The sequence below is a fragment of the Myodes glareolus genome, chromosome 5, assembly GCF_982192425.1.
Source record: "Myodes glareolus chromosome 5, mMyoGla1.1, whole genome shotgun sequence".
NCBI lineage: Eukaryota > Metazoa > Chordata > Mammalia > Rodentia > Cricetidae > Myodes > Myodes glareolus.
In genome coordinates this window covers 43335460-43362027 of record NC_142030.1, presented here as the reverse complement: position 1 = coordinate 43362027, position 26568 = coordinate 43335460, and the positions used below count along the sequence as shown (strand labels likewise).

At 39.6% G+C, this 26568-nt stretch overlaps 1 protein-coding gene across 4 annotated transcripts in view; it reads left to right on the top strand.

Annotated features, from left to right (window-relative positions):
• Window positions 1-26568, top strand: part of Znf385d (zinc finger protein 385D) — a 948781-nt gene that overhangs the window by 668282 nt on the left and 253931 nt on the right. For all 4 annotated transcript variants that reach the window (XM_085687890.2, XM_085687889.2, XM_048421350.3 and 1 more), the window contains one exon: window positions 2883-3025. In XM_085687890.2, the coding sequence (XP_085544016.1) occupies window positions 2883-3025 (143 nt within the window). The remainder of the gene's footprint in view (window positions 1-2882; window positions 3026-26568) is intronic.

Genomic DNA, 26568 nt, shown 5'->3' with positions numbered 1-26568 from the left:
ACTCTCTGTCATTCCTATCTAGCCTCTAAGAAGACTGCATATTATCAACTCCCTGCTTTAGCTTCTGCCTCCTGCAAGACCTCTTCAGACTCTTTGTACTCTGCTGCAGCCTTTTTTATCCAGTTCGTAGCCAATATATATAGTTATAGTTATATAGTTATATATTATAGATACTGCATAATGTATGATATGATGTATGATCTGTGGGTAACTATTACTGAGATTGGAATAAAAGAACTTGTGCTGCCAATCTAGATTCCACAGGTAATTGAGATGGTTTGGCAAATCACACGCAACAAATTCAACAGACTTGTGAAATGTTATTCAATGTGTCCTGACATTGCAGAGACACACCAAAGTGTTCATCTAAACCACACAGTTGCAACAGCAAGGCACATGATCTTATGTAATTTTGAATCTCAACTTCATAGAGACTCTGAATTGCCTTCCTTAAGAATATGGTATGTCCTGACGCATGACTTTCTAAAAAGCAAAATGTGATGGATGAAGATTATAAATAAAATGAGCCAAGTTCCACTTTCAGAGAGAACAGCAAAGCATGTGCGGTCCTATATGCTTTTCTTTCTATATGAGTGGGAGGAGATAAAATGGGCCTGCATGGTTTTCCCAACATGTGAAACTTTTGTAACTCTTATCTGGTATTTTCATATTCTGTGAAGGAAACTTCTTTTGGTAGAGGTTCTTGAACTGTATGCACAGATAAAAATCAAATGCAAACCTAGTTAGGGGCTGGGTATATTTACCTGGCAATCCAATTTATTTATATATATTGTACCTCATGCTGTGCTAGACAAAAAGTAATATATGTGTTAGATTCTCTCGAGTAATGAAACAGAGGAGGAATTAAAAGTAAGTAATTGCAAACACAGTCTGCTGTCAAGTTCTTATAATTCTGTGTGTGGAAAGCTTCTGTGGAAACAACTAAAGGAGTTAGAGCTTGTTTTATCATGGTATAATGTCAGTCTTTACCTGTTTGAGGAATTTTAAGCTCAAACATAGTACAGAGGATAAATAAGACTATAATGATATCTTCCATGAGGGAAATTTTAAAAAAATATTGAAGCTCAATATTAGTTGTGGACTCTTTAAAGTTGAATTTAGTCAAAACTTTTACTTCACCTCCCTATTTTATGAAGAGATGTCAACCAAAAATTTATTTGAGTTCTTTAACTTTTTAATAAAGGGAAACTTTTAGCAATACAAAGCTCATGGCAGGCTTATCACTGAAGTTTTATAGACGGCCTCCCTAGAAAAGGTTATTCACCCACACTCAATACACTACCAGGTGGATAATAAAATGAGTTTATGGTGTGCTTTGGTGGACGTAGGCTTGCTATATTTTCCTTTTATCTCTGTTTGTTTTAACATCTGTCCTCTGTTCCTTGACCTATATACTTTATTGGGGGGAAGCAAAAACTGAATTGGCTGTGCTTCTTTGAACTTTGTTGACCTTGCTCTTGCTGGAGAATATTTTAAGCGGGGAGTTCAAACTGGAAAAAGAAAACTGCGCTTATTTGACTCAAGTTTATTTTACACCTGAAAGCTGGTGGTTCTAGTGCAGGGTGCATGGTTAGTTACATCCTGTGCCTATGACTTCACTTTCTCATATTAAACCTTTCTCATTTTTAGCTGAACTCTACCAGATAGGGTTAGATTGATCACTAGGGACACTCTCCAAAGTGTTTACTTCATGTTCGGGTACCTGGCTGAGGACAGCACAATGGTCCATTGGATGCAGGATGTGTGAAGGTGATGTACATGGTGTTTTGGTCTAGTCTGCTCTCAAACCGCAATGGTAGGAAAGTGGCATGGCGTGCCATTGTCTCCTGTCTCTGTCTGCGAGAATTCTTTGTGAGTCAAGAAAATTCCTCTCTGCATTTTGTTTTCCTAATGCTTCTTGGCTCCTCGCCAGCAGGTTTTTACAGTCTGTTGCTTGCCTCTCAGATTAGAAGAATGCTGGCATATTTTAACAGTTTCCTAGGATTCAAACAGCCTTTAATTAACGGGAAATTGATGTTTTGGAATGTTATCAAAATATGGGAGACAGAACACTGGAGCTATGCTTCCATCCTTGCAGTTTCTAAATGCAGTTAGTCTGAAAACAGGGGCCAGAACTCTGTGCTCCTTGTAACCAGCCGCCTGCCCACCGGTGTGCAGAGGAAGATCTGTGTTGGTGTAATATTCTCATTGCCTGCTCATTGGTGCCGGTCTAAATTCCTCCCACTCATGACAGGGGTGGAGACAGGCAGTTGTTGAATTGTCAAAGCTCCAGGGTGCTGAATAGCTCAGGGCTGTTGGGCTTGTAGTGCTGGCTTTTTTAATCCTCTTGCTGCCAGGGCAGTGTGGTACGGCTGCCTGTGCTTGTGGATCGGTTTCTTTTCTGTTCCAGATTCATGTCATTATTCTGTCAGACTTTTGGTGAAAAGAGCAGTTCTGCAAAACAGCCACTCAGACTTGAAGCATATTCTGAACAGGTTAGTTTTCAAGGAGGGATAGGAGAACAGTGTTGGATTGTAGGGGGTTTCCCTTGGATGCTGGAGAGCTTGGTTACAGGTGCATGGCTGACTGGTGCTGAGCACCTGAGTTCCAGGCAATACAAAAGGAGCAAGTTGTGCAGTGTGAAATATTGACTGATCCTCACCTAATCATACAATTGCTATCACAGAGAAAGGCGCTGCTCACTTACCTTTGACTATCCAATGACAAAGCTATTCCCTGGCCAAATCTTGACTGGTGTGACTCTGTTTTGTTTTTTCTAGTGACCCAGAAAGCTGGTTCTTCCCCCCGCCCCTCAAAAAGTCATGGTGTTCACTTTTCTGTGCCTGGTGACCCTGATCATTGCTTTGCTCTTGTCTCTATAGGTGGTACATGCCAGAGTCCTGCTCTCCCAGCCCTGGTCCGGCCGCCAGCCCCTCCTTTGCAGCCATCATTGGATATTAAGCCCTTCCTTCCCTTTCCTCTTGACACTGCAGCGGCGGTCAATCTGTTTCCCAATTTTAATGCGGTGAGTATCAGATCCAAATTTGCACCTGTCCGGGATGAGAAGGCTTATTAAAGGTCTGGGGTATTTCTATTACTATTTCCGTCTTGATATGTTATATATTCCACAGTGTTTTTGTGTGCCATGGTGAAATTGGATGTCAATTTAGAGAAATAACGTTCAAGGAACCAGGCTCCTAGGCAGGGGTTGGAAAGATAATTCATTGGTTGATATGAGTTGATGTCATCAGTGATAATCTCTTTTGTAAAACAGACAATGCTGCTATTGTTTAGAACTTGCCAAACTGAAATCGAACAAATTTATTATACAGTGTAAAAGTTTAAGTTCAATGTAGCTTTTTTTTTTGACATGGGAGTCTTCTAAGTTGCTTTATATCTGTTTCTTTTCTACTGCAATACATAGGGCTGTGAAAAAGCCAGAACTAAAGCTGGTGCTCCAAAGTGCTTGTTTTCCATTTCTCTCTGTTCAATGAAGTGATTCAGTGTGTGTGTGTGTGTGTGTGTGTGTGTGTGTGTGTGTGGGTGGGTGTGTGGTGTTTATATATTTGTATATCTGTGTTTGTGTGTGAACAAAAACTGGACATTAGAATGCAGAGGTTACTGCTGTAGAGGGGTCAGCTTGTCTCTGTCTGACCTATTACCTTCCACCAGATGAGGAACTCCTATCATGTAGAAGCTCCAGGGTTGGGTGGAACAGCAAGCTTATGTTCTGAATTACAGCATTCTACCCTTTATTCTACCTTCACTCACCAGCTAAACTCTGAGACCCCCTTTCCTCTAAAAGCAGAGACCTCTCTCACTCTAAACGTAGGGAGCCCCATCTCTAAAGTCTATAAAATCAAGAGATATCCTTGGTTCTGTGTGTTGCTGTTAGATTTCCTGTCCCAGCTGAGATGAGTGGCTAAACGTTACCGAGCGTTATTTCATATGACAGACCAAAATAATAAATACAGTCTGATAAAACCAAAACTGTGATAGCTTAATGTATGTAGCCGCTTTCCTCCTTACCTTAACCCCACTTAGGACTCTGGCACCCACTTCCACTCTACCACGTCCATCACCCCCAGTTACAGATGAGTCAGGACAAATGTTTCCTAAATTATTTTGGTTCCTTGGGTTTTGTCAGAAGCTTTCTCAGCACAAATTCTATTATTTTCTTGTCTATTTTCACTTTTTTTTACTGTAAGTTGGCACTCATTATGTTTATCATAATTCTTGTGTGTGGGTTTGCATACCATGAGACTATTCTTAAGATAGATATTGAAGTGAACTCATAATGGTTAGAAACAAGAAAGTCACTTGTTTTCTGAGAATCACCTGCTTCAGCTTTCAGCAGTTGCTGCAATGGAGGGCCAGGCTTTTCAGTGGCAGTATGCATCAACACAGCCAAAGAAAAGAGGATTAATACAAGAGGTCACCCAGTGCCCAGTGAGCTCAATAATACTGTTTTCTGGTTGCAGCACCTTACCCAGAGATGAACTTAAGAAAAAGTATAGTAATCTTCCCACAATGAAGCCATTCAGGAGAATGGAGGTCCAGGAGAACTTATTTCCTTAATAGCATTTTATCACAGGGACTTGAAACATGATGGATAGTATTTGAATGACAATAATATGCTGGTCAAATATAGTAGACAAAGGCATATCCATTGATCACTTTATATTTAGTCGTGAAGAGGAATATTTCCATAAGAACCTTATTTTGAGATGGATAGGGTAAAAAAGATATGGTAGTGTATGCTTGTCATTCCTGCCCTCTGGAGGCTGAGACAGGAGTATCTTGAGTTCAAGGTCAGCCTGATCTCATATTGAGAGAGACTTTGTTCCAAGAGTTCAAGAGGAGGTGTCGGTGGGGAGAGAAAGAGAAGAAGGAGGAGGAGGAGGAGGAGGAGGAGGAGGAGGAGGAGGAGGAGGAGGAGGAGGAGGAGGAGGAAGAGGAGAGAAAAAAGAAAAAAGTTTGCACTAGAAGGCAGGTGATATACAGATGAGATAAAAGATAAAAGACAGGGTCTATGGCGTTGTTGGCCCTAATTCTATTGACTTTATCACTCTCTCCAAGACCGAGAGAACATTATGAAAGAGAGAACATAAAGAATTAAAGAGCTGGAAGATGCATAGGTGCCTTACAAAAAGATACCTTCTGGATATAACAAGGCTCTTCCATTCATGAACTACCTGCAGTGATGCATTCAAGAACTCTGTGCACTTATGGATAGCTATATAAGACCTACACATGACAGGGCTCATCGATATTTCATCATGGATAAGGTCTCATCTCTCCCTGAGGGGCTACTGCCAGTGAATGGTTGCTGGAGGGGCATCGTGTCAGGCTCCTCTCTTGCAGGGTGGAGAACCAAATATTTCTCAGTATGACCAAAGTATGAACTGAGAGTCTTGTTTAGTCTTCCTGTAGAGAAATCCTCCTCATAGAGCAGCCTTACCTGGAATGCAACAGATAATGTTTAAAGGCAAAGAATAGAGAAAAACTATATCCCTATTGGACGTTGCAAGAGGAAGTAAAGCAAACAAGCAAGAAAACAGTTTAACAGAAGCCAAAACATGCAGTTAGGATGGGCCTTGAGAATCTTGGTTTCTAGAACAGGGTTGGGTACTTTCCCATGGGACTTCACGGCATAGAAACGAAAGGGTCAATTTCAGGTTAAACTAAAGATTGCTCCAACTGAGACAAAATGGAGAAATCTTTGCCCTGCTATCAGTGGTGTAGCAACTGAAAAGTGCTTAAACAAGTAATTAAAGTCACACACTAAAAAGACATTGAAGTAAAAGGGTGGAGTGGTTGGAAAGAAGTGTTAGGCAGGAGAAGGAAGTAAGTAAGAGAAGGAAATAGAAGAGGCAGAAGAATAAAATTATGAAACTCTCTGAAATAACAAAAAGGAAGGAAGCAAAGGAATGAGGACATAAGAGAGGGGACAGAAGTGATGGAAAAATGAAACAGATTCAGGCAGAAATGCAACAGCATAAAAATTACATTTCTAAGACTCTTGCTAACCTTGACTTTTAAGAAGACCAGAGGAAAACTGGCCATGCACTGGAATTCTTTCCTCTTAAATGACATCACTGCATATCCCCTGGTATATCAGTCCCAAGTCAGCTTTATAGTTGTTTAGGCAAAACTTTTGGAAGATTGTTCAAGCCTAATTTAAAATTTTCAATATGCCTTTTGGGAAATATTAAAAACAAGTGGTTAACTTGAGTGACATGGAGGACTGTTTGCCATGAGAAAAAAGAGAAAAAAACAAAACCCATGACCTGTCCTGCTGTGCTCTGCGATTGAGCATATCTCTTTATCTTCTTTGCTGCTGTTTCCTCCTTTTAAGGATAAACTGGACAACCGCCGGGCAGTGGTGGCAGACACCCTTAATCCCAGAACTTGGGAGGCAGAGATAGGTAGACCTCAATGAGTTTGAAACTAGCCTGGTCTACAGAGTTCTGGACTGTCAGGGCTATATAAAGAAACCTTGTCTTGAATCCTCCTCCAAAAAATAAATAAATAAAAAAGAATAAAGCAGACGTATGAACCTCTTTCTTTGTTAGTGAAGCCATTCAAAGTTGGAGGTGTTCCTCCCTGTGAGTGAAGATAGCCTTTGTGATTCAAACTGGACTCTGCAGCTAGACCAAGTTCAAATACTAGGAATGCTTTATGTCACACATATGGCCTTGGGTAAGTCACACATTTCATGTGTATGTCAATATTTTCATCCACAAAATAAGACGAGTCATAGAACATGTTTATGTGTTTACTGAGTATGTGGGTCAAAGTGTTTCAAACAGGGTTTCAGCATACAGGCAGGCTATTGAATGATTCCGTCATGTACTCCTCAAGGGTTTCATAACTCTTAAGAGTTTGAACATAGTAGTTTGTTGGTGAGCTAAGTTGGTAGGCTTTGACATGAATGTGTTCCTGTTTTCTGGAGTTTGACTTACATTGTTCACTGGGACCCCAAGGCCTTCTGTTCCTATGCTTGCTGTTGATTCCTTGGTGGTTCTAGCATTGGTCAAGCTGCGGCTCGTTAAGGATTAAGCCTTTCTTGCTTTCAAAAAAGGATAACGTTTGGAAAGTTCACGATCTGGGCTTTAGATTCAGAATCATGACATAGAATCTCCGGAAGCGTTATTGTAGGTTCTTGGTTTTATAGCAGTTGGAAACTCAATCCAGGATATCTTAAATTTACTTTTATTGCTGTTTCCAATTTTGGGTTGAGAAGCTCTCACTCCATCAGGCTGAAGATAAATCCAAAGGAGTTTCTTTTTCTAGATTCACTTATTTGATTCTATGTATATGAGTGTTTGCCTGAACATATGTGTGTGTGTGCCATATGCATGCCTGGTACCCAAGAAAATCATCAGAAAGTGCTATATCCCCCTTGAAATGGAGTTAAAGATGGTTGTGAGGCACCTTGTGGGTTCTGTGCATCAAATCCAGGCATTCTGAGAAAATAACAATTACTTTTACACACTGAACCGTCTCTCCACTCCTCCCTTCGATCTAATTTCATTACAGAGTGTGCTAAAGTTTTAGAACCTAGCAGTCCTATCCATACTGTGTTGGTGGGGCATTGCTGGGTTAAGTTATTTGTGAGCAAAGGCATTCATTAGTTACTTGTGGTTGGATTAGTCATTGAAGCATCAAGCTTTTTTTGTATTGTGCTTAGGACCCACAAACCACACAAGACTGTCAGTAGTCCCACCATTGCAGATTTTTCATATAACTGTTATTTCTTTGAAAGAAAGTACTCCTTAGCCATCCTGCCTCCAATTTCCGCTCATATATGATTTTAAACAATTTTCATGATGATCATCAATTATCTACTTTATTTTTCCCATGACGGTATGAATATGACATCCTTTGTTCATTTGGAGTAGAGTCTGCCATAAAGATGAAGGAAATTTTAAAAATCATTCTTCCAAAGCAAAATAGATAAATATGTAACTAGTCTTTTCTGATTGCTGTCCTTCTAAGAGAACATAAACCACTGGATTCACATGTGAATTAAAACAAATATCAAAAATGAGCCCATGAAAATAGGCACAGTGAAATAAAAATGACTCTGAGATACCATCCTACACCAGTCAGAATGGCTAAGATCAAAAACACTAGTGACAGCTTATGCTGAAGATGATGTGGAGTAAGGGAAGCACTCTTCAATTGCTGGTGGGAATGCAATCTTATACAATCACTTTGGAAATCAGTATGGTGGTTTCTCAGAAAATTGAGAATAAACCTACCTCAGGGCCCAGCAATATCACTCTTGGGCATATATCCAAAAAATGCTCAATTATTCTACAAGGACATTTGTTCAACTATATTAATAACAGTATTATTTGTAATAGCCAGAACTTGGAAACAAGCTAGATGCCCATCAACTAAAAAATGAATAAAGAAAATGTGATACATTTACACATTACAGTACTACTCAGTGGTAAAAACCAATGACATCTTGAAATTTGCATGCAAATGGATAGAACCAGAAAAAAAATCCCGAGTGAGGTAACCCAGACTCAGAAAGATGAACATGCTATGTACTCACTCATAAGTGGATACTAGCTGTAAAGTGAAAGATATTGAGCCTATAGTTCATGATGCTAGAGAAGCTAAGTAACAAGGTGAACCCTAAGAAAATAACATACATAAATCCACCTAGAAAGAGAAAATAGACAAGATCACCTGACAAAATTGGGAGCACAGGGGTAGGGTGAGTAGAGAGGGTAGAAAGGGAAGATGAGGAGAGAAGGGGAGAATGGAGGAGAACTTGAGAGAATGAGATAGTCAATGTGGAGGAAGGACAGACATAACAGCAAAGAAAGAGATATTTTGATTGAGAGAGCCATTATGGGGATAGCAAGAAACCTGGCACAAGAGAACTTTCCAAGAATTCACAAGGATTATCCCAGCTAAGACCCTAAGCAATAGAGTAGAGGGTGCCTAAAATGGCCTTGCCCTGTAATCAGACTAATGAGTATCTTAAATATCACCATAGAAACTTTATTCAGCAACTGATGGAAACAGAGGCAGAGACCTGCATCAAAGCACTGAACTGAGCTCCCAAAGTCCAGTTGAAGAGTGGGAGGAGTGAGAATATGAACAAAGAGGTCAAGACCATGATGGTTAGACCCACTGAAATAGTCTACCTGAGCTAATGAGAGCTCACCAACTTTAACTGAACTGGGAAAGAGCAAGCATAGGACCAAACTAGTCCCTCTGAATGTGGTTAACAGTTGCATGGCTGGGGAAGACTGAGGGGCCACTGGCAGTGGCATCAGGATTTATCCCTACTGCATGTACTGTTTTTTGGGGAATCTATTCTCTTTGGATGGATGCCTTGCTCAGCCCAGATATAGTAGGGAGGGCCTTGGAGCTGACTGTGGATGTAGTGTGACGAGGTGCCTCTTGCTCTTGCCAATATGCCTTCTTCACCGTGATGGATTGTACCCTCAGATTGTGAGCCCAAATAAACTTTCCCCTCCTTAAAAAAAGAAAAAGAAAAGAAGCACGGTGAGGAGTTGTATGAGTGCAGTCAGAACTGTGGTTGACTTAGGGAAAATATTAGAATCTCTGGGTCTCCAAAGCTACTTTTCAGGAAGGAACAAAATAAAATGTTTCTTGGCACAAAGAATGTTATAGTCTTGAATGTTTCAGAAAATGTTGCACAAAAGAAAGTTCCCATGCAACCCCCACAACCTTTCTTAATTTTGTGTCATTGTGACCAAACTCTTGACAGGAATGACTTTTAGAAGGAATGGCTTGTTTTGGTTCATGGTCTCAGAATGTTGTAGTTCATCACTGTTGGGAAAGTGGTAGATGTATATAGAGGAGACTAGTCATGGCATGGAATAGCAGAGGAAGCAGAATGCTTCAGACTCGAGCCAAAGGAACATATGTCCTTCAAAGCTCACCCTAGTGACCTGCTTCTTCTAGCAAGATCATACCTTCCTAAGCTTCACTCTAACCAAGGAATGAAGCTTGTAAAATGTGTGGATATATGATCACTGCAGATCCAAATCATAATGCTGCCTATCAATCACCCAAGAAAATTTCAGTGTTCAGGGAACCTATCCTAACTAGTGTTTTTAAGCAAAACTCATTCAGAAAGCAGGTAGATGGTATTTAGGAATGAAAGAATTGGAAACAGTATAAGTGATCTATTGAGTCAACTGCTTCTTGTATTCATCTGGTGTGGAACTTGCCAAAAGTAGTTCTATCAGAGATTCTATTATAACCCCTGCTGTGAAAACAGATGCGTGTATAAAGCAGAATTTGACAACGGACTATATGGTTACTTTTGTGGCAATGGTCACAGCATAAAATGTCAGCTTATACTAGAGTGCAGTTCTTTTAGTGAGACTTTATGAGAAAAAAATCTCAATTAATAAATGATTTAAGGTAAAGATTTAGCTTCATATGAAATAATTGGCTGCTTACAAAAAATAAAGATAAGCTTGCTTCTGAACATGGTTTTTCCGGGGTCCTCACGGAGTTGTAGAGTTAGAAAAAATATTAAATACCTCATGCAAGAGCTTCTTTCACTCGAATCCCATGACCTGCTTCTCCTTAATGGGTTTGGTCAGCAGGACTGATGGGCACAAAGATGTGGGGTGCAGAGCTGATTGCGCTGCAATCCAGAAGATCTCGGTAGTGCAAGCTACATTGAATTAGAAGGTCTTAAACATATCTGCAAACAGAGCTAAAAGGAAATAACATTTAAGTTTGTTAACTGAAATTATATAGCTTTTAAATTCTTAAGCGTAAAGACTGAGACTGGGCCTGGAAGGCCCGGGATTGTTGTTCCGAAGGTATCAAATTATGAAATTGTGTTGCTTGACAGTTTTCTTCCTGGACTTTACAGCCTCCTTTTACATTTTATATTTATCATATATTTTCTTCATATTCTAATTTGCAGCCGAGTCACTGTGTGATTTTACTCTGGAGATGTGAATAGATGCCTATTTACCACAGACATTGGGGTCAATTACGGGAATACCAGTAAAGGGTTGCCTATAGGAATACGGATGAATTAGAGACAGCTGCATCATCGAAAAGCCCAATCCAGCCTAGGTGATAACTTCGAAGAGCTGCATAACTGGAGTTCCCTTGTGTGACTGTCAGACAGCTTGACACATCAGAGTCTTCTCTCCCTAGAAGTTCTAGGGCTTACATAACTTTGATGAGCTCTCTCTGACTTGGTACACGTCTCAAGATCTTCTGAAATGCTGTTCTTTCCTTCCTGAGTCTTGCGTGTTTCAACTACTTTCTGAGTCTTAATGAGCCTAACTTCAGGAAGGAGCATTTCAACTTGGAGAAAAATGCCACACGAGAGGTGTTGATGATGAACCTTTATTGTTGGAAAGCTGTATTTGAAGGTGTCCTGAGTACTCCACCTCTCATACTTCATGGTTCTGTATCTCATTGTTATGAGTAAGGAAATGATAAAAACTGATTGAATGTTCTTGCCTGTGCTTTGTCCTCAGCTCCTAAGGAGTACTCTCCTTTCTCAGAGAGGACCATAGAGGTCACAAGGAGCTGGGAGAATGAAGTAGTAGGAGGAGGAAGGCTCTACTTGGTTCTGCCTAACCACCTTTTAGTGTGAAAATGTGAACTGGCATGAAAAAGGTGATTTGAGAAGGGAGAGGACATGGTAGAGGAGGATGAGAGAGAGAAGGAATGACCTCCAAAGGAAAAGATCAGACTCCCAACAGTGGGCACCACTCTACTTTCCCATCTTCCTCTTTCTCACCAACGTGAACGCCTTGAAAGTCAAGTATAGAAGGTTTTCTTGAATGTGATTATTTTATTTATTTATGTGGGCATGCATGCATTGGTGTCTGTGTGGAAGTAAGAAGACAGTTTGTGGAAGTTGGTTCTCTCTACCATGCCTGTTCTAGGTATCAAACTCAGCATGTCAGGTTCAGCAGCATGTGCTTTGATCCTCTGAGCTACCTTGCCAGCCCCGATTAGAATTTTTAGTTGCAAGAGAGGCAGGAGGGGGAGGCAGAAGAAAGGCAGGCTGGGGCAGAGAAGAGGAGTTTATGCTATTTGTACTCGTGATTCTCGTAAGAATTGTGGGAAATCATGTTAAAAAGCAGATTCCTAGTCAGTAGCTCTGAGATGTTTTAATTTAGAAATTTCACAGGTTTATGGAGCTGGAGGGAATTACCTTTCTGAAGAGCGCTATTAGGGATGCTCACAATCAGGGACAGAGTGGTCCTGAAGGGAAAGGCCCCTCAGGTGGATATGGCCTCATCACTGGAACAGAGGGAGCACTGACTGGCTAGAGGATCTGTAACCTGACAGGGTGGAGGAAGAAGGTAGAGGAAAGTTGCAAACCTTGGACCGTAATCATGCTAATCATGTTAGCATGCATTCAGCAAGTCTTCACTGCAGACTTGCCATGTGATGGACCCCGAGTTTCCAGTAGTGAAACTTATAGCTGAGTCCTCAGCAACATAACTTAGTCTTGGGTGTGAAAACTACATGAATGAGTTTTCATTTGCTTATTCAATGATTTCTTTGTTTCACAAGCTGTGTCCTACTGAATAATTCTCAGTGGAGGAAAATGTGCCTACTGAAAATAATTTTATTCAAGAGCATCTGCTATGAACATGGCTCTACTGAATATAATTGAGTATGAGGGTAAGGAATGAGTAATTCAACTCTGTCTGACCCGCCTACTGGGCATTTGTCAGACCCGGATTGTATGTCTGGTCAATGTATACACCAGGTTTACAACAATGAGAGGAAGGGGAAGAAAAGCGTCAGGGGATGGAGAGGGAAGAAAAGCATAAGGCAGGTAAGGGGGGGGAGATAAAGGCCAGAGAGGAAGAAGGAGTAACAAGGGGGTGAGAGGATGAGGACGAGTGAGAAAAGGAGGAGGAGTTGGAGGGGGAGTAGAGGTATAGAGGAGAAAACCAGAACAGAAAGGAGGAGGGAAGAGGGGAAAACAAGGAGAGAGATGAGGGGAAGGAGAAAGAGGAGATGATAGAGAGATTAAAGCAGTGGGAAGGTAGAATGCAGTTCCTATTTCAGAGTTGATATAGCTCATTAGTTACTCCTTAAAATACTCTTCCCTAAGGAAACCAAAGCATCTAGATATTCAAACACCAGATTAGACAGGAAGCTCTGCCAACAGGAGCCCTGTAGGTATAGCTCACTTCATCTGTTGAAAAGCACTGCAGAATAGTATTGTGCTAGTTTGTCTCAACTATCAGTTTGACACAACCTCACCCAAGAAAGGACTGTTAACTAAAGTGATTGCCAAAATCAGGTTGGCTTGTGGGCTGCTCTGTGGGGAGCTAATCTTGATTGTTAATTGATAAAGGAGGGGCCAGTCCACTGTGGGCAGCACCATTCTCTGCTCAAGTGATCCTGTGCAGTATAAAAAAGCTAGCTATGGATGACTCTGCGAACAAGCCTGCATGCATGCTAGCAAGCAGCTCTCCTTCTAGATTTCTGCATCAAGTTCCTGCCATAACTTTCTTCAATGCTGGACTAATAAGCAAAATAGCCCTTTACATCCCTAAGATGTTTTGGGCCATGGTGTTTTAACATTGAAGCAGCAAAGAAACTCAGACAAGTAGTTAAATCGTTGTGCGTAACTGGAGTAACTGTACTTAGAAAAAAAAATAAAGTTTTTTGAAAGTATTGCTAGCAGAACTCTAAGAAAGGCGACATCACTAGGGAGGTTTCAAAGAAAATACATGGAAAAGGTTCATCTTTGATCCAGGATCAGAGGTCAGGTCCATGTTTATCTTTTCTCTCCAATATAAAAGCTCAATCTATGTTATTTTCTGATCTGAGGTCAGCGTTGCAGTGGAGAATTCTGTATTTATGTCACATAATACTGTTCATTAAGGTGATCATAACACAGAACCTGGGTCACAGCAAAGACTCAGGAAACAATTCATTAATGAACTAGCACAGGAAAGACAGACACATATAGAAAAATGCCGTTAGTGAAGGTGTCTCAATAAGAAAGCACAAAATCTAGGGGTTGTAAACATGGCCCAGCAGTTAAAAGCACTGACTCCTTTTGCTGAGTACCTGGGTTCAATTCCCAGTACCTACACTGAAGCTCACAACTGTCTGTTAATGTAATGCTCTCCTCTATACAGACATACATGCAGATAAACATGAATAAATAAATTAAAAAAGAAAACATAAACACTAAGTGCTCTTTCTTTTACATATTGTATGTCTTTTATCTAGCCAGAATTAGCTATTTAAGTAATTATAATGAAACATAACACAGCATTAACATTCCATAAATTCTTATTCATAATTTTATGTTGGCTCATGTATTCATTTATTTTTATTATGTTAGTAGACAGTGATGTGAAATCCCCCAGAGGTTTTCTATAGAGGCTAAAGTCAGTCCTTTATAATATCCGTCGATTGTGTTATATAAGTTTGGAAGAGGTACATGGACTTCAGCACTTTAGGGTGTTAGAAAGGAAGAGTAACTGAGCTTATGGTATAGGAAATATTTCAGAATGGAAATCTCAGAGGGCTCAAAATGTGTCATTTTTATTTTACCTTCAGAGATATACCTGCCAGAAGCTACCATTTCCTCTACCTTTAATACTGACTTATGTGTTAATCACCCCTAACTCAAAAATACAAAATATGAAATGTTCCAGGGTATGAAAGATTGTGAGTCTTGGCATGATGTAACAGACAGTAAATTGTGTATATGAACCAATAATATTAATTGCAGTTAAAAATATTATTTGATATTATCTCTAGGCTATGTATATGATGTGCATATTAAAAAATGATCCATGTTTCTCTCTGGTCCCATTCCTAAATTATCTTATTATTTACATATAAATATTCACCCATCTGACATTCTGAAAAGACACTTAAGTAGAATTCCCAAGCAATTAGGATGATGCTGTGTGTCACTGTTGTGCTTTGCTAGAATGCCTGAGAATCTCCACAAGTAAAAAAATGATCTGTAAATAAATGATGATTCATGAAATATTACTGTCTTCTAAGACTATCTATCCCTTGTTACCTAGCCACAGTCATCAGAAAACTTCCTTTCCTACAACCAATGCTAGGAGTGGTAGAAATGGAGGTTAAGGACATGTCTATGTGTTTAGTTCAAAGATTCACTAATTATATTCCATTTATACATTAGGAACTGCTAGTGTTTCTGCCACTAGCATAAGTTGGAAAGCAAAGGTGAAATTATGAATTGAAAAACCAAGTCTGTCTTCCTCAGTCATAACTGACAAGAGGGGGGGTATGTCTGTAGGTGGATGCCTTCATAAATATGCTATCGATGGCTAAGCTCCTCACCCTTTGGCAACAGACCAGCAAATTGTGTGTTCACCATGGGCACTAATGCTGTCATATTTGGATAGCACAGCTTCTTTAGAAACATCAGCTTAGAGGTCATCTTTCATCATGCCTCCTGCGGAAACAAATATCCAAGTATGTTTGCTGAATCCTGCAGCCTCCTGTGAAAACAAAAGTGTGTAGAAGTTAAGCAACTCTCCATAATGATCTGGACACACACAAAACATCAAATATAGACAACCCAGGCTTGGAAATAAAAGTCTAAAGAAATGCACAGCACACAAGTTGGTTTTTGTCTTCTTCCCCTTTATGCCAGTCATTTACTGTTTGAATGGTGAGTGCATTGTTATGATTCAGAATGTCAAGAACCATACATGTCTCTATACTGTTTCCCCTTGATGCTCACTGCTCTCTTAGTAGTGGCAGGAGTGGTAAGCAACTTCTCCACCTTCTTTCCAGATTCTTCTTTGAAGATGATGAATGCCTATTGCCCCATATACACATGTAGGCATAGATGCTTTGAGATAAATTGCTTTAATTATTAGGAGATGAAGCTTTGAAAAGATTGTGCCTGTTGCTGACTGACCACCTTACTCGGTGAGATTCTGGGAAAATAAAAGAACCACAGTATGAAAACATGGACGCTCACAGCTCCCTCAGCAGTTCACAGCTGCCCGACCATTTTTGCTTCACACGTATTTTCTTAGATACAGACATATTCCAATGGAAAGGAAGATTTTTTAGCATGAATTTGTTTCTGCCTCATGTCACTTACTTTATGGAAAAACCTAGAAGAAGAAGAAGAAGAAGAAGAGGAAGGAAGAAGAAGAAGAAGAAGAAGAAGAAGAAGAAGAAGAAGAAGAAGAAGAAGAAGAAGAAGAAGAAGAAGAAGAAGAAGAAGAAGAAGCAGCAGCAGAAGCAGCAGCAGCAGCAGCAGCAGCAGCAGCAGCAGCAGAAGCAGAAGCAGAAGAAGAAAACCCTGAAAGTCTTGGCTACTGTTTCTTATTTACAGTGCCAAACATTAAATCCTGGATTATGCCCCTCAAAATTCTCACATTAAAGTACTATCCCTTGCTGAAAGACAGTGTGTCATTTGTAAATAGGGTCCTTAAAAATTATAATTAGTTAACATGAAGCTACAAAGGTAGGACCTAATGCATTATGGTCCTAGAGTCACATTGAAATAAAGGCCATGCAAGGAATACAAGAAATATTTATTGCCTACAGTTTCCTGAAGGAACTAACCCCACCAACCTTATATTTTGTATTTCTTGCTTCCAGAACAGGAAATTATACATTTTTGTTGTTGTTCTTGAAATGACCCTAGTTTTTGGTATTGTGTTACTAGTCCTAGCAAGGAAAGGATTTTTGAGTCATTTGATCCCCTACCTGCTCTTGCTGGGAGTGCCTCACAATGTGCCTAATACCTGGCAATGCAGGGTTTTTGTGTGACAAATCAATAGCACTGAGTAAGCTTCCAATCCACCTGGGAATTAGAGCCTCAGCCACCTGCACTGGAAGGAAATTCTCCATTTGGAACCAATTCACCCTTCCCGAAATAATGCACACCAAGCAAGAAGTCAATATAAGCATATTGCCTTTTAAACAAAAAGCAACTTGTCATTCATATTCAAGAAAGCACTTTTGCACTTGTTATGATTAAGTATATTTTCACAAGAGACTTGCAGATGATAGGTGTTATATGAATTATATAGGAAATACAGTTGAACTTTGAGAGGAGAAATTATTTGCTTCCACAAAGGAGTCAGTGACTGAGTCCTGGCTCGACTTTCACCTCAGCAATCCAAGTGCAGAGTGTCTCTGTGTGTCACTGAGTCAGATAACCTCTTGTCTAAACAGTGGCAGCTTCTTTAAAAGCTGTCAGTGCTTTGGTATGCCCTACAAGCTAAGTAATTAAATAATCAGTAATAGCTCAGAAGTTTGTCTCCAAGAAGATTGTGGCTGAGATTGGATGATAATGACTGGAAACTTCAAGGGCACCCATGGCCATGCCTTATGTCACCCACATAAGCATTTACAATGTATATGGGTTATCATTGTCAGAGAGTAATTACATGGCAATAGGTTTTTAAAATCCTATTTCTGGAGCAACTTAGTCTTCTTAAGCTGCTAGACCCATTCACACTAGAAGACAGAAATAAGAAAGCAACAAAAAACAAAACTGAGCTTAGTATCGAAAGGATTTGAGTTCTACATTTGAAACTCTCTTCTTTCCTGAATCTGTATGTCACCATCTCTGACTAGAATATGGACCTTGTAGGCTCTAAAGTTGAGAACAAGTAAGCATGGGAACAAAGAATCAAAGAAGCTTTTGGAGACAGACTTTGTAGGACTGAAAAACTAACAAAATTTTTTAATGTAAATATCTTCAAGTTGCATTTGTGTGTGTGTGTGTGTGTGTGTGTGTGTGTGTGTGTGTGGTTTAAATGGTGAGAGTCACTGCATTCTACCATGTAGCCAAAATTGATATGAAATTCACTTCTGAGTTCAGTACAGATACTGACCTCCTCCACTATCATTTGAGGAAAGTTTCCAATGCACCCTCCTCTCTCAACAAACTTGCAAAAAGCAATGATGTTGCAATTTCTTATAATCCTTCCTCAAAGGGTTGAGTACCTATTGTCGTGGTCATCTCACCTCCTGTCTAAAGGACAACTGGTTCTTTAGTCTGCTGTCTGAATTACGGCAAAGGAGCTGACTAGTCTCCAATGCCTCAGAAGTTTAGCTTTACCAACCATGTGCTTCTCAAAGCTGGGCCATAGACCTTCACTTCTGCAGCCATACTTCTCAGTTATGAAGTAAGAACAAAAGTGAGCATTTAGATGTTCTTTTAGAAATCTAAGTATCATTTTATTCAGTAGAAATCATTAAGAACCACTAGATAAACTAAAAAAAATACTTTTTTACTTTTAAAAATTATAATTACATTATTTTCCCCCTCCCTTTTTCTTCCTCTCCCACGTGCCGCCTCTTGCTCTCTTTCAAGGTCATGGCCTCTTTCTTTATTAACTGTTGCTATATGCATATATATGCATGTATATTCATCCTAGATAAATTTTGTATGTTTCGTTCATCTTATTCTCTTTCACAAGTAATCTTCATGTTATTTTATAAAAGTAGTGATCTCTCACAGGTGAGGACTGTCAGCAGTGATGCTGCTGTCCTGTTGTAAGCGGTGAATAGTGTGAATTCCATACATATTTCAAAAGACTGTGCTGGGCCTTTAGGTAATTATCACAATGTGGAAGAAAGTCATGAATTCATTTTGACTCATTCTCTTAGCTGTATTCAATTTCCATTCTCCTGGAGAGGTGTGTTCATGGCTAGTGATTCTCCCTGAAGCCCATAAATCAAGACACAAGGAATTTCAAAGTAAGGTCTCTTCAATTTACATTTCACTGAGCCATAACCTCTTCTTCCACATTTCATCTTGAATTTAGACAAATGGTAAAGTGGAAAAAATACTATTTTATTTTTAAATGTCTGTTATTCACTGCTTCAAAACAGAGTCTAATGACCTTAAGTGTTTTGATAGAACTAGTTTTTCATAAACACTTTCTAAGTGAGTTTATAGGATTAAGAGACCTTGTTTTGACTTCTATTTCTTGGTTTTTTAAATAGAAAATAGAAAAATACTAGTCTAGTTGTATTGTAGGCTTGAAGATATTTCTCTTTTAATTCTGTTAGCTATTTTATTTTATTTTATTAGAACTTCATACATGAACAATTCATCTACATAGGTTCCCCCTACTCCCCATCCAATCCCTCCCATACCCCCAATCATAATCTCTTGTTTGTTGTACACACATAAATGCACACGAGCGCACACATACACACATACTACTGAGTAAATTTTGCATTGCTCATATATACATGGGTCCAGCACTGACCACTTGGATTGGAAAACCTATTAAGGATCTTATCCAAGAAGGAAATCGACTCTCCTTCTATTAGCAGCCATTGATCATCTATAGCGCTAAATGACTTCCTTTGGGAAATTGTACAGACATATGATTAGTTTTATGAAAATACCCAGATCTCTTTAGAACACCTTTGCATAATTTCTGCCAAACATTTCTGTGACATTGCCACTGTCTTACCTGTTTTTTACTGCTTTGATAAAATAGCATGGACAAAAGAAATGTGATTCATTTCAGGAACTCAAAGCAGGAAACTGTAGGCAAAACTGATACCAAGACCATGGAGGAATGCTGCTTCTGGGCATGTTTCTATGCTTGCTCATCCTGCTTTTCCATCCACCCAGGATTACCTGCCTGGGTGGTGGGCCCTCCACATTCATCATTAATTGATACAATGTACCTATAGACCAGTCTCCAGGCCATTCATAGAGGGATTCTCTCAGTTGTCTTGACACAAGACACAAGAAGGAATCCACACAGCTACCTGCAAAACAATGACTTTTCCCTTTGTTGAAACTTGCTGTGTGAGCAGATCCCAGCTCTTTCTGGTGCTTTCCTGCCTACACGGGAAGAGCATATTTAGACCAATGGTCTCTGTGTGCTGTGCTCCATGTGGAGCTACTACTATTTATCAGTAGTTTTTCACTACTGAAAAACTATTTCCCATCCCTGAATTTGAGCATGCTTCTTTTTTTTTTATAATGATCTAGAGATAGCTGTTGAAGGAAGGCTGCTTGGGCGCTTGTTGGTTTCCCGCCCGCCCAGACCTTGGAAATAATCACACAGAAACTGTATTAATTTAATCACTGTTTGGCACATTAGCTCTAGCTTTTTGTTAGCTAACTCTTACATCTTTATTTAACTCATTTCTATTAATCTGTGTATCACCACATGGCTGTGGCTTACCTGGTAAAGTTCCATCTGGCTCTAGTGGGGCTACATGGCTTCTCTCTGACTCCACCTCCTTTCTCCCAGCATTCAGCTTAATTTTTCTCACCTAACTAAATTCCACCTTGTTATAGGTCCAAAGTAGTTTCTTTTTTTATTAATGGTAACCACAGGATACAGAGGGGAATCCCACATCAGATAGTGTAACTATCACTAAATTATAATGCATATCTCTATAATCTAACTGCTACTTGGTCAGTTTTTAAAGAATATCTAAACAAAAAGTTCAGTTTTTTTTTTTTTTTTTTTTTTTTTTTTAGACAACTGCCATACTGTGATCTCTATAGTTTAGGTCTTGGAACCCTGAGCAGAGGCAGCAAAGGAATGAAAAAAGGAGAGGCACATATACAGGAAAGATAGACTCAGGATCAGGTGGGGTCTGCTACCTCTGATGGAGGGCACCTGCTACTGTTGGAAACCTGGAACCATAGTCTATTTAATAAGTACAGTAGAGGGATTAACTAATCTTAGTATGTGGTCTCGGTAGGTAAGCAGTCTTGGGCTGAAAACACCCAAAAGGAGAAAACTTGCGTTACTAGTCTTTGCACACACAGAACAGTTGTTCATAAGCACTCAAGATGGCACTCTGAGGAAAGTCTTACAATCCTCTTGAGCCTTGCCTGGGTAAGGCTTTGCCACTCCTGGAGGTTGAAGCACTGGAATTCTTGATGTAGCCATGCCTATGTTCATAATATATATTCTCCCATGACTTCCCTAATTCAAGGCTTCCTCAACTTCTTACAGAGTTCTTTATTTGCATCATGTCCATCCTACTCCCTCCCCCTCCAACTCCTCTTTTGTCCCCACCCAGAACTTCCTCACTTCCTCTCTCTCTCTCTCCTCTCTCTCTCTCTCTCTCTCTCTCTCTCTTTCTCTCTCATATATGTGTTTGTGTTTACATATATATTCATATATAAACACAACCTACTGAATTCATTTTGTGATGCTCATATGTATATGTGAGTAGGATTGACCACTTGTGGTTGCATAACGGATTAGGGAGTTCTTTCTGGAAAAGACAGATTCTCCATTCCTTAGAACCTCCTAATTACCTGTATCTCTCTTTCTAGGGGTAAGGCCTTTTGAAATTTTCCTATCTATGTTTGAATGACAACATATATCACTGTGAAAGTCTTATTTAGGTGACCAAAGAAACAGATAAGGTCAGAGACAGAAATAGAGACAGAGAATTATAGTACACAGCAACATGACCTAGAAAGCCAAATGAATTTCTTGCTTGCAGGCAAGTGTTTTTAAGGAGTAAAGGGGAAGAGAATAGGCCAGTAGAGGGGTAATAAAAAATAATTCAACATTCTATAATCTTTAAATTTTGTTTTAAAGAAGATCTAAAAAGTCTGAAGAGATATCAATGCTTATATAAATTGTAATTCATGGTTACTGAGTATGTTATATATGCTTTTGTAGTTAAAAAGCTCTTCAGTTTTATAAACTTGATATGTCTTCAAGAGAATGCTATATCATTTATATTTACCACCTACAATAGCATATGTTTAGGGGTTCGCTGATAAATATTTAAACATGATTGTCTTAGGCACGCCTAAGTAGGATCTGTTGTAGGTGCTCAGCTCTGTTGATTTGATCAAAGGGTCATAGACCTGTGTAGAGTCATAACCAGTGGAAAGGTTAATTCAGTCATTGATGCCCATGACCTACTATTTAGATGTGATTACATCACCAATTAGAAAACATCTTGACTATAGTTGACACTCTATCCTTGAAATAAAATTACAATTTGCTTATTAAAGATGCTGTCATCTAAACATTTATGCATTCAATGAAGGTGAAACAAACAAGGAGATATCTTCCTTGGACTGACTTCTGGATCCATTCATCAGTCCTATGGAACCTGAGTGACATGGTGAGCATCTAGCGTGCATTATTTCATCCTGTGGTAGCCACAGCACTTTAGAGTCTTTAGAAATTTAGTATCATCTTTAAAATATCTGCCCTTCTGTTATTTCTCAGACATGATCAACTTTATATATACATCCTTACATGAAGTTGATCCAGGCAGAAAATTTAAAATGTCAAGATGATAGTTAATTTTCTATAGAGGATATTTATGTTTCAATGAACTGCTGTAGTTTTTAGATAACTCAGACTGATTGGAAAGGTTTAATTTTAGAAGCAAGGGTCATTGAGATTACTCTAATATTTCTATCATAGAACTGGTTGAGGTAGAGACATCCAAGTTCAACTCAAATCTGGTTGGCTGAATTTGTCTGTGTTCAACCTGCTATATAAATGTCACTGCTGTAAATTGTTTAGCAGCAAATTTCAAGAATTGCCTCACCCCACTATCCTCAGCCCAGAAAAAAAAAATCACAGCATGCTCTGTATACCGGCCAGAGTAGTATTTTCTGTGATCACTGGTGTGTTGTATAGAACCTGAACAATATATTCAATTTTATCTGAATGCAAATAATCTGAGTCTCAATGTAAAAGAGACGTTTTGTATCTGTAACTTTTAATCATTTTTTCAAGAACTTTAAATTGTTAGAATGTTAAGAGCCTGAAAAGTATCTTTCTAGAATATTAAATTTAGAATATTCTAAATTTCTAGAATACTAAAGAATATCTAAACAAAAAGTTCAGTTTTTTTTAGACAACTGCCATACTAGAGAGAGAGAGAGAGAGAGAAAGAGAGAGAGAGCAAGTCTCTTGTAGCATATTGTAAGTGGCAGGTGACAGAAGTGCTTTCGACTGGCTCTCGATTCTGTCAGGTCTTAATTATATAATTATCGTGACCCTTGGGTAAAGCAGGGGGCAGGGGGACAGATACAGCTTTCATGATACATAATGACCTAGTACTTTTCATTGTTTTCTGAGAGATCCACTGTCCTGAGGCTGTTGGCTGTGAAATCAACTTTAATCCATGCTCAAGTGGTGGGAAGAAGGAAGTGGAAGAGATTGTGCAAACCTGGTGAGGCAGAGGGGAAAAAAGCTATTAATTCTGTGAGCTAAGTATAATCCAAAGATTGCTAAAATTATCATGTATTCTTAATACATTTCTATTTTTATAATAAAATAATCTAAACCACATACAGTGTAAATTATAGTTCATTATTTGGGAAAGTCATGGCAGCAGAAACTTAAAATAGCTGGTCACATCACATCCCTAATTACGGACAAGATTAATGAATGCATGCCAGCTCTCTTGCCTGCCTGCACTCAGCTCAATTTCTCCACTCTTGCACAGCAGAGAACTGCCTACGTTGGGAATGATACCACCCACAGCGGACTGAGTCTTTCTGTATCAATTTACTTAATTAAGATGATCCTCCATTAACATATCCACAGACCAACCTGATCTCAACCATCTATCCTTGACATCCTCTTCCCAGGTGATTCTAAGTCTTTTCAAGTTCACAATTGCAAATAACCCTCACACTGTATTTTCCCTAGGTTTGATGTATTTTATAAATGAGCCATTTGCTCACAGAAGGGGCTGGCACCTTGACACTCAATCTTTATTGAGCATATTAGTGGCAATTACTGCTGGAAATCATCTGTGACCTATGACTACACTTTCAAATTTGTAGCTTACTTTTGGACATGAAGTGCTTGGCTCAGATGCAAACAGAGCTTGTTCACCTTCTTCAGCATCTACATTTTCATCTACGGAATGACGATACTAGCATGGAACACAGTAGCGAGTCCTCAGTGGAGTCCATTCGATTCCATAATGTGTAAATGTACTTCCATACTGCTGTCCAAAGCATATAAGAAAATGGTTTAAGGAAGGAATGACTTATTTTGGTTCATGATTTCTGAGGATCCAGTCCAAAGTTTGCTAGTTCCACACACGTGGGTATAACATCATGGTGGCAGGAGTGCCCAGCAGAGGAGTTTCTTCTCATGTCAGAAAGAAAGCAGAAACTGAAGAAGATACCAGAAGCCAAGTATATCCTTCAAAGATATTCTCAATGGCTCACGTCTAAAGATTTCAGAATCCCCACCACCCAAAAAATAACATCACCAACTACGGAAGCTATTCCACACATGATCTTGTGAAGGACAGTTCATATTCAACAATGAGAATCAGCAAGCACTATGACAGGCAGATAATAGTGTATTTTCCTTTTTCATTGTCTTAATATACCAAAACTCATGACTGCACTGGCTTGTGTGGTCTTGTTTTCAGAACCTGAGAATTATGTGTCCTTCAATCTCTATAAAAGTTGTTTGAACCCAGGCATCGTGGGAGATACCTCTTATCCCAATATTTGGGGGGGCTGTTTCAGGAGGATTGCTAATTTAAAGTCACAATGGGCTACATAGCAAACTGCTGTCTCTTAAAACAAAAGAAACAATTTTTTTTTCTATTCTATGGCCTTATCTGCCATTCTTTGTTGTCAGTTCCTCTAGATGAGTTCTGAACACCCCTGAAAGAACCCTTTTACTCATGTGTGTGTGTGTGTGTGTGTGTGTGTGTGTGTGTGTAGTGTTTGTCGTTGTGGAAAGAAATGCTAACCTATGTGCTTATGCATGTAGATGCCCAAGGTTGATGTCTAGAATCTCAGATAAACCCAGAGCTTATAAACATGGCAAGTCTCGCCAGTCTGCTTGTTTCAGGTGTCACCTTGCTTGGCTGGCATTGCAGAGTGGCAGCCATGCCCTCCCAGTATTTCTATGAGTTCTAGAGACCTGAACTCAGATCTTGTTGACTAGACAGCAAGCAGTTTAGCTGCTGATTCATCTCTGAAGTTCAGAAAGAGCCTTCGGAAGCTCATTTTAACTCTCATCTTTGAGTGTACACTCTTCTGAGGTAGAAGAAGAACTTGAATGTTCATCCAGATTGAACTCCAAGGGAAACATGTGTGACAACTATAATAGCTAAATCTTGACGGGTGTTTCCTGGGGGCGGGGAAGAGAGGATTGAACCCAGGTCTTCACACAGGGTATGTGACACTACACTACTGAGTTAGAATTAGTTAGACCTCTTTACTATTTTGTTAGTTTTTTTTTTTCTTAACATCTCTCTGGGGTGATCAAGCTGACTTTGAACTCAATCTAGCTCAGACAAAAGTTAGATTTGTGATTGTGCTTATCTACATTTTAGTAATTGGGCCTACATGCCTGGGCCAACATTTCTTATTAGTGATACACAGTTTGCCTCTCTGTAACAAGTCCAGTAAAGCTAAAAAAAATAAAAGGCATATCCCAGTGACTGTGACCTAGACACAGGGCTGAAACTAAAGGATAGCTAGAGGAAATACATTTCACCTCTGTCCTGCTGCCTCCCCTTGTACAGCCCCATCTCTGTTCAGGGACTGAGGGCATGTGACCTGAGTGACAGTGAGGGTGGGTAACTGGTCTGAGAGGAAAGGGTCAACAGAACTACAGCTACTCCAGAATTCACACGTTAACAATGAAGTGAGGATCAACAGTTGTGCAGACAATTCAACAGTCAGGGTTCTCTCACGCAGGCCAGATGTTAATCTCCCAGTTTGGCCAGCAGCTGACTTAGAGAATTAAACTTCATTTCTCAGCATCATTGTCACACTCAAAATGGAGTTTTGCTTAAACATTGAAACCTCTGTGCCTCTTATTTCTCCATTGACCTTAATGCAGTTTAATTCCCACAGTCAGGAAAGTTCCGGACCAAATGAAAGATGGCGGTGGAGGGGAGTCTACAAGGATAGGGGCAGTAGGAGTCTCCCTGACCACTCATTCCTGGGCATCATAACAGCCCATCATAAGCCCAGCTTGGCAACCCGCACCTCCTCCCCCTCAACAGCTGCTTATTTTCCCACTGGCTCTAACAACCTTGGCTGCAATTTGATTTGGACAGCTGCTAACCAATGGGTGTGAATTTGACAGTACAGCTGTTGCCAGGACTGAGACTGAGGTAGGGTAAGGAACTGAGGGGATACACACCTCCACACACACATACTTTCATCTCTACACACTACCACTGATACTCACCCCCATCTGTACACACCTTCATCCACACCTACTTCCTTGATACTAATCTCCACTGATATTCCACACGTCCATTTGCGTGGAAGGTTGCGAAGGCAACCTTCGCTGGGAACACAATTTTTAGAGACCATTGGATTAAATGTACACAGGAATCATCTGACTCCAAATATCAACGTCATTGTGATTTTCTTCCATTTTAATTAACATGTATTAATTGTACAAAGTATGGGATTTCTTCAGAAGGGTTTAATGTACTTCCATACTTTCATTTCATTCATTGTTGTTCTTGCTAATCCCACTCCTTCTTTTTCCTTCCAGATTGACATCCATGCTAATGTGCTCCTGTTATGTTGAATCCTTTTATTTTCTCTCCAGTCCTGCATTAGGGAAACACAAT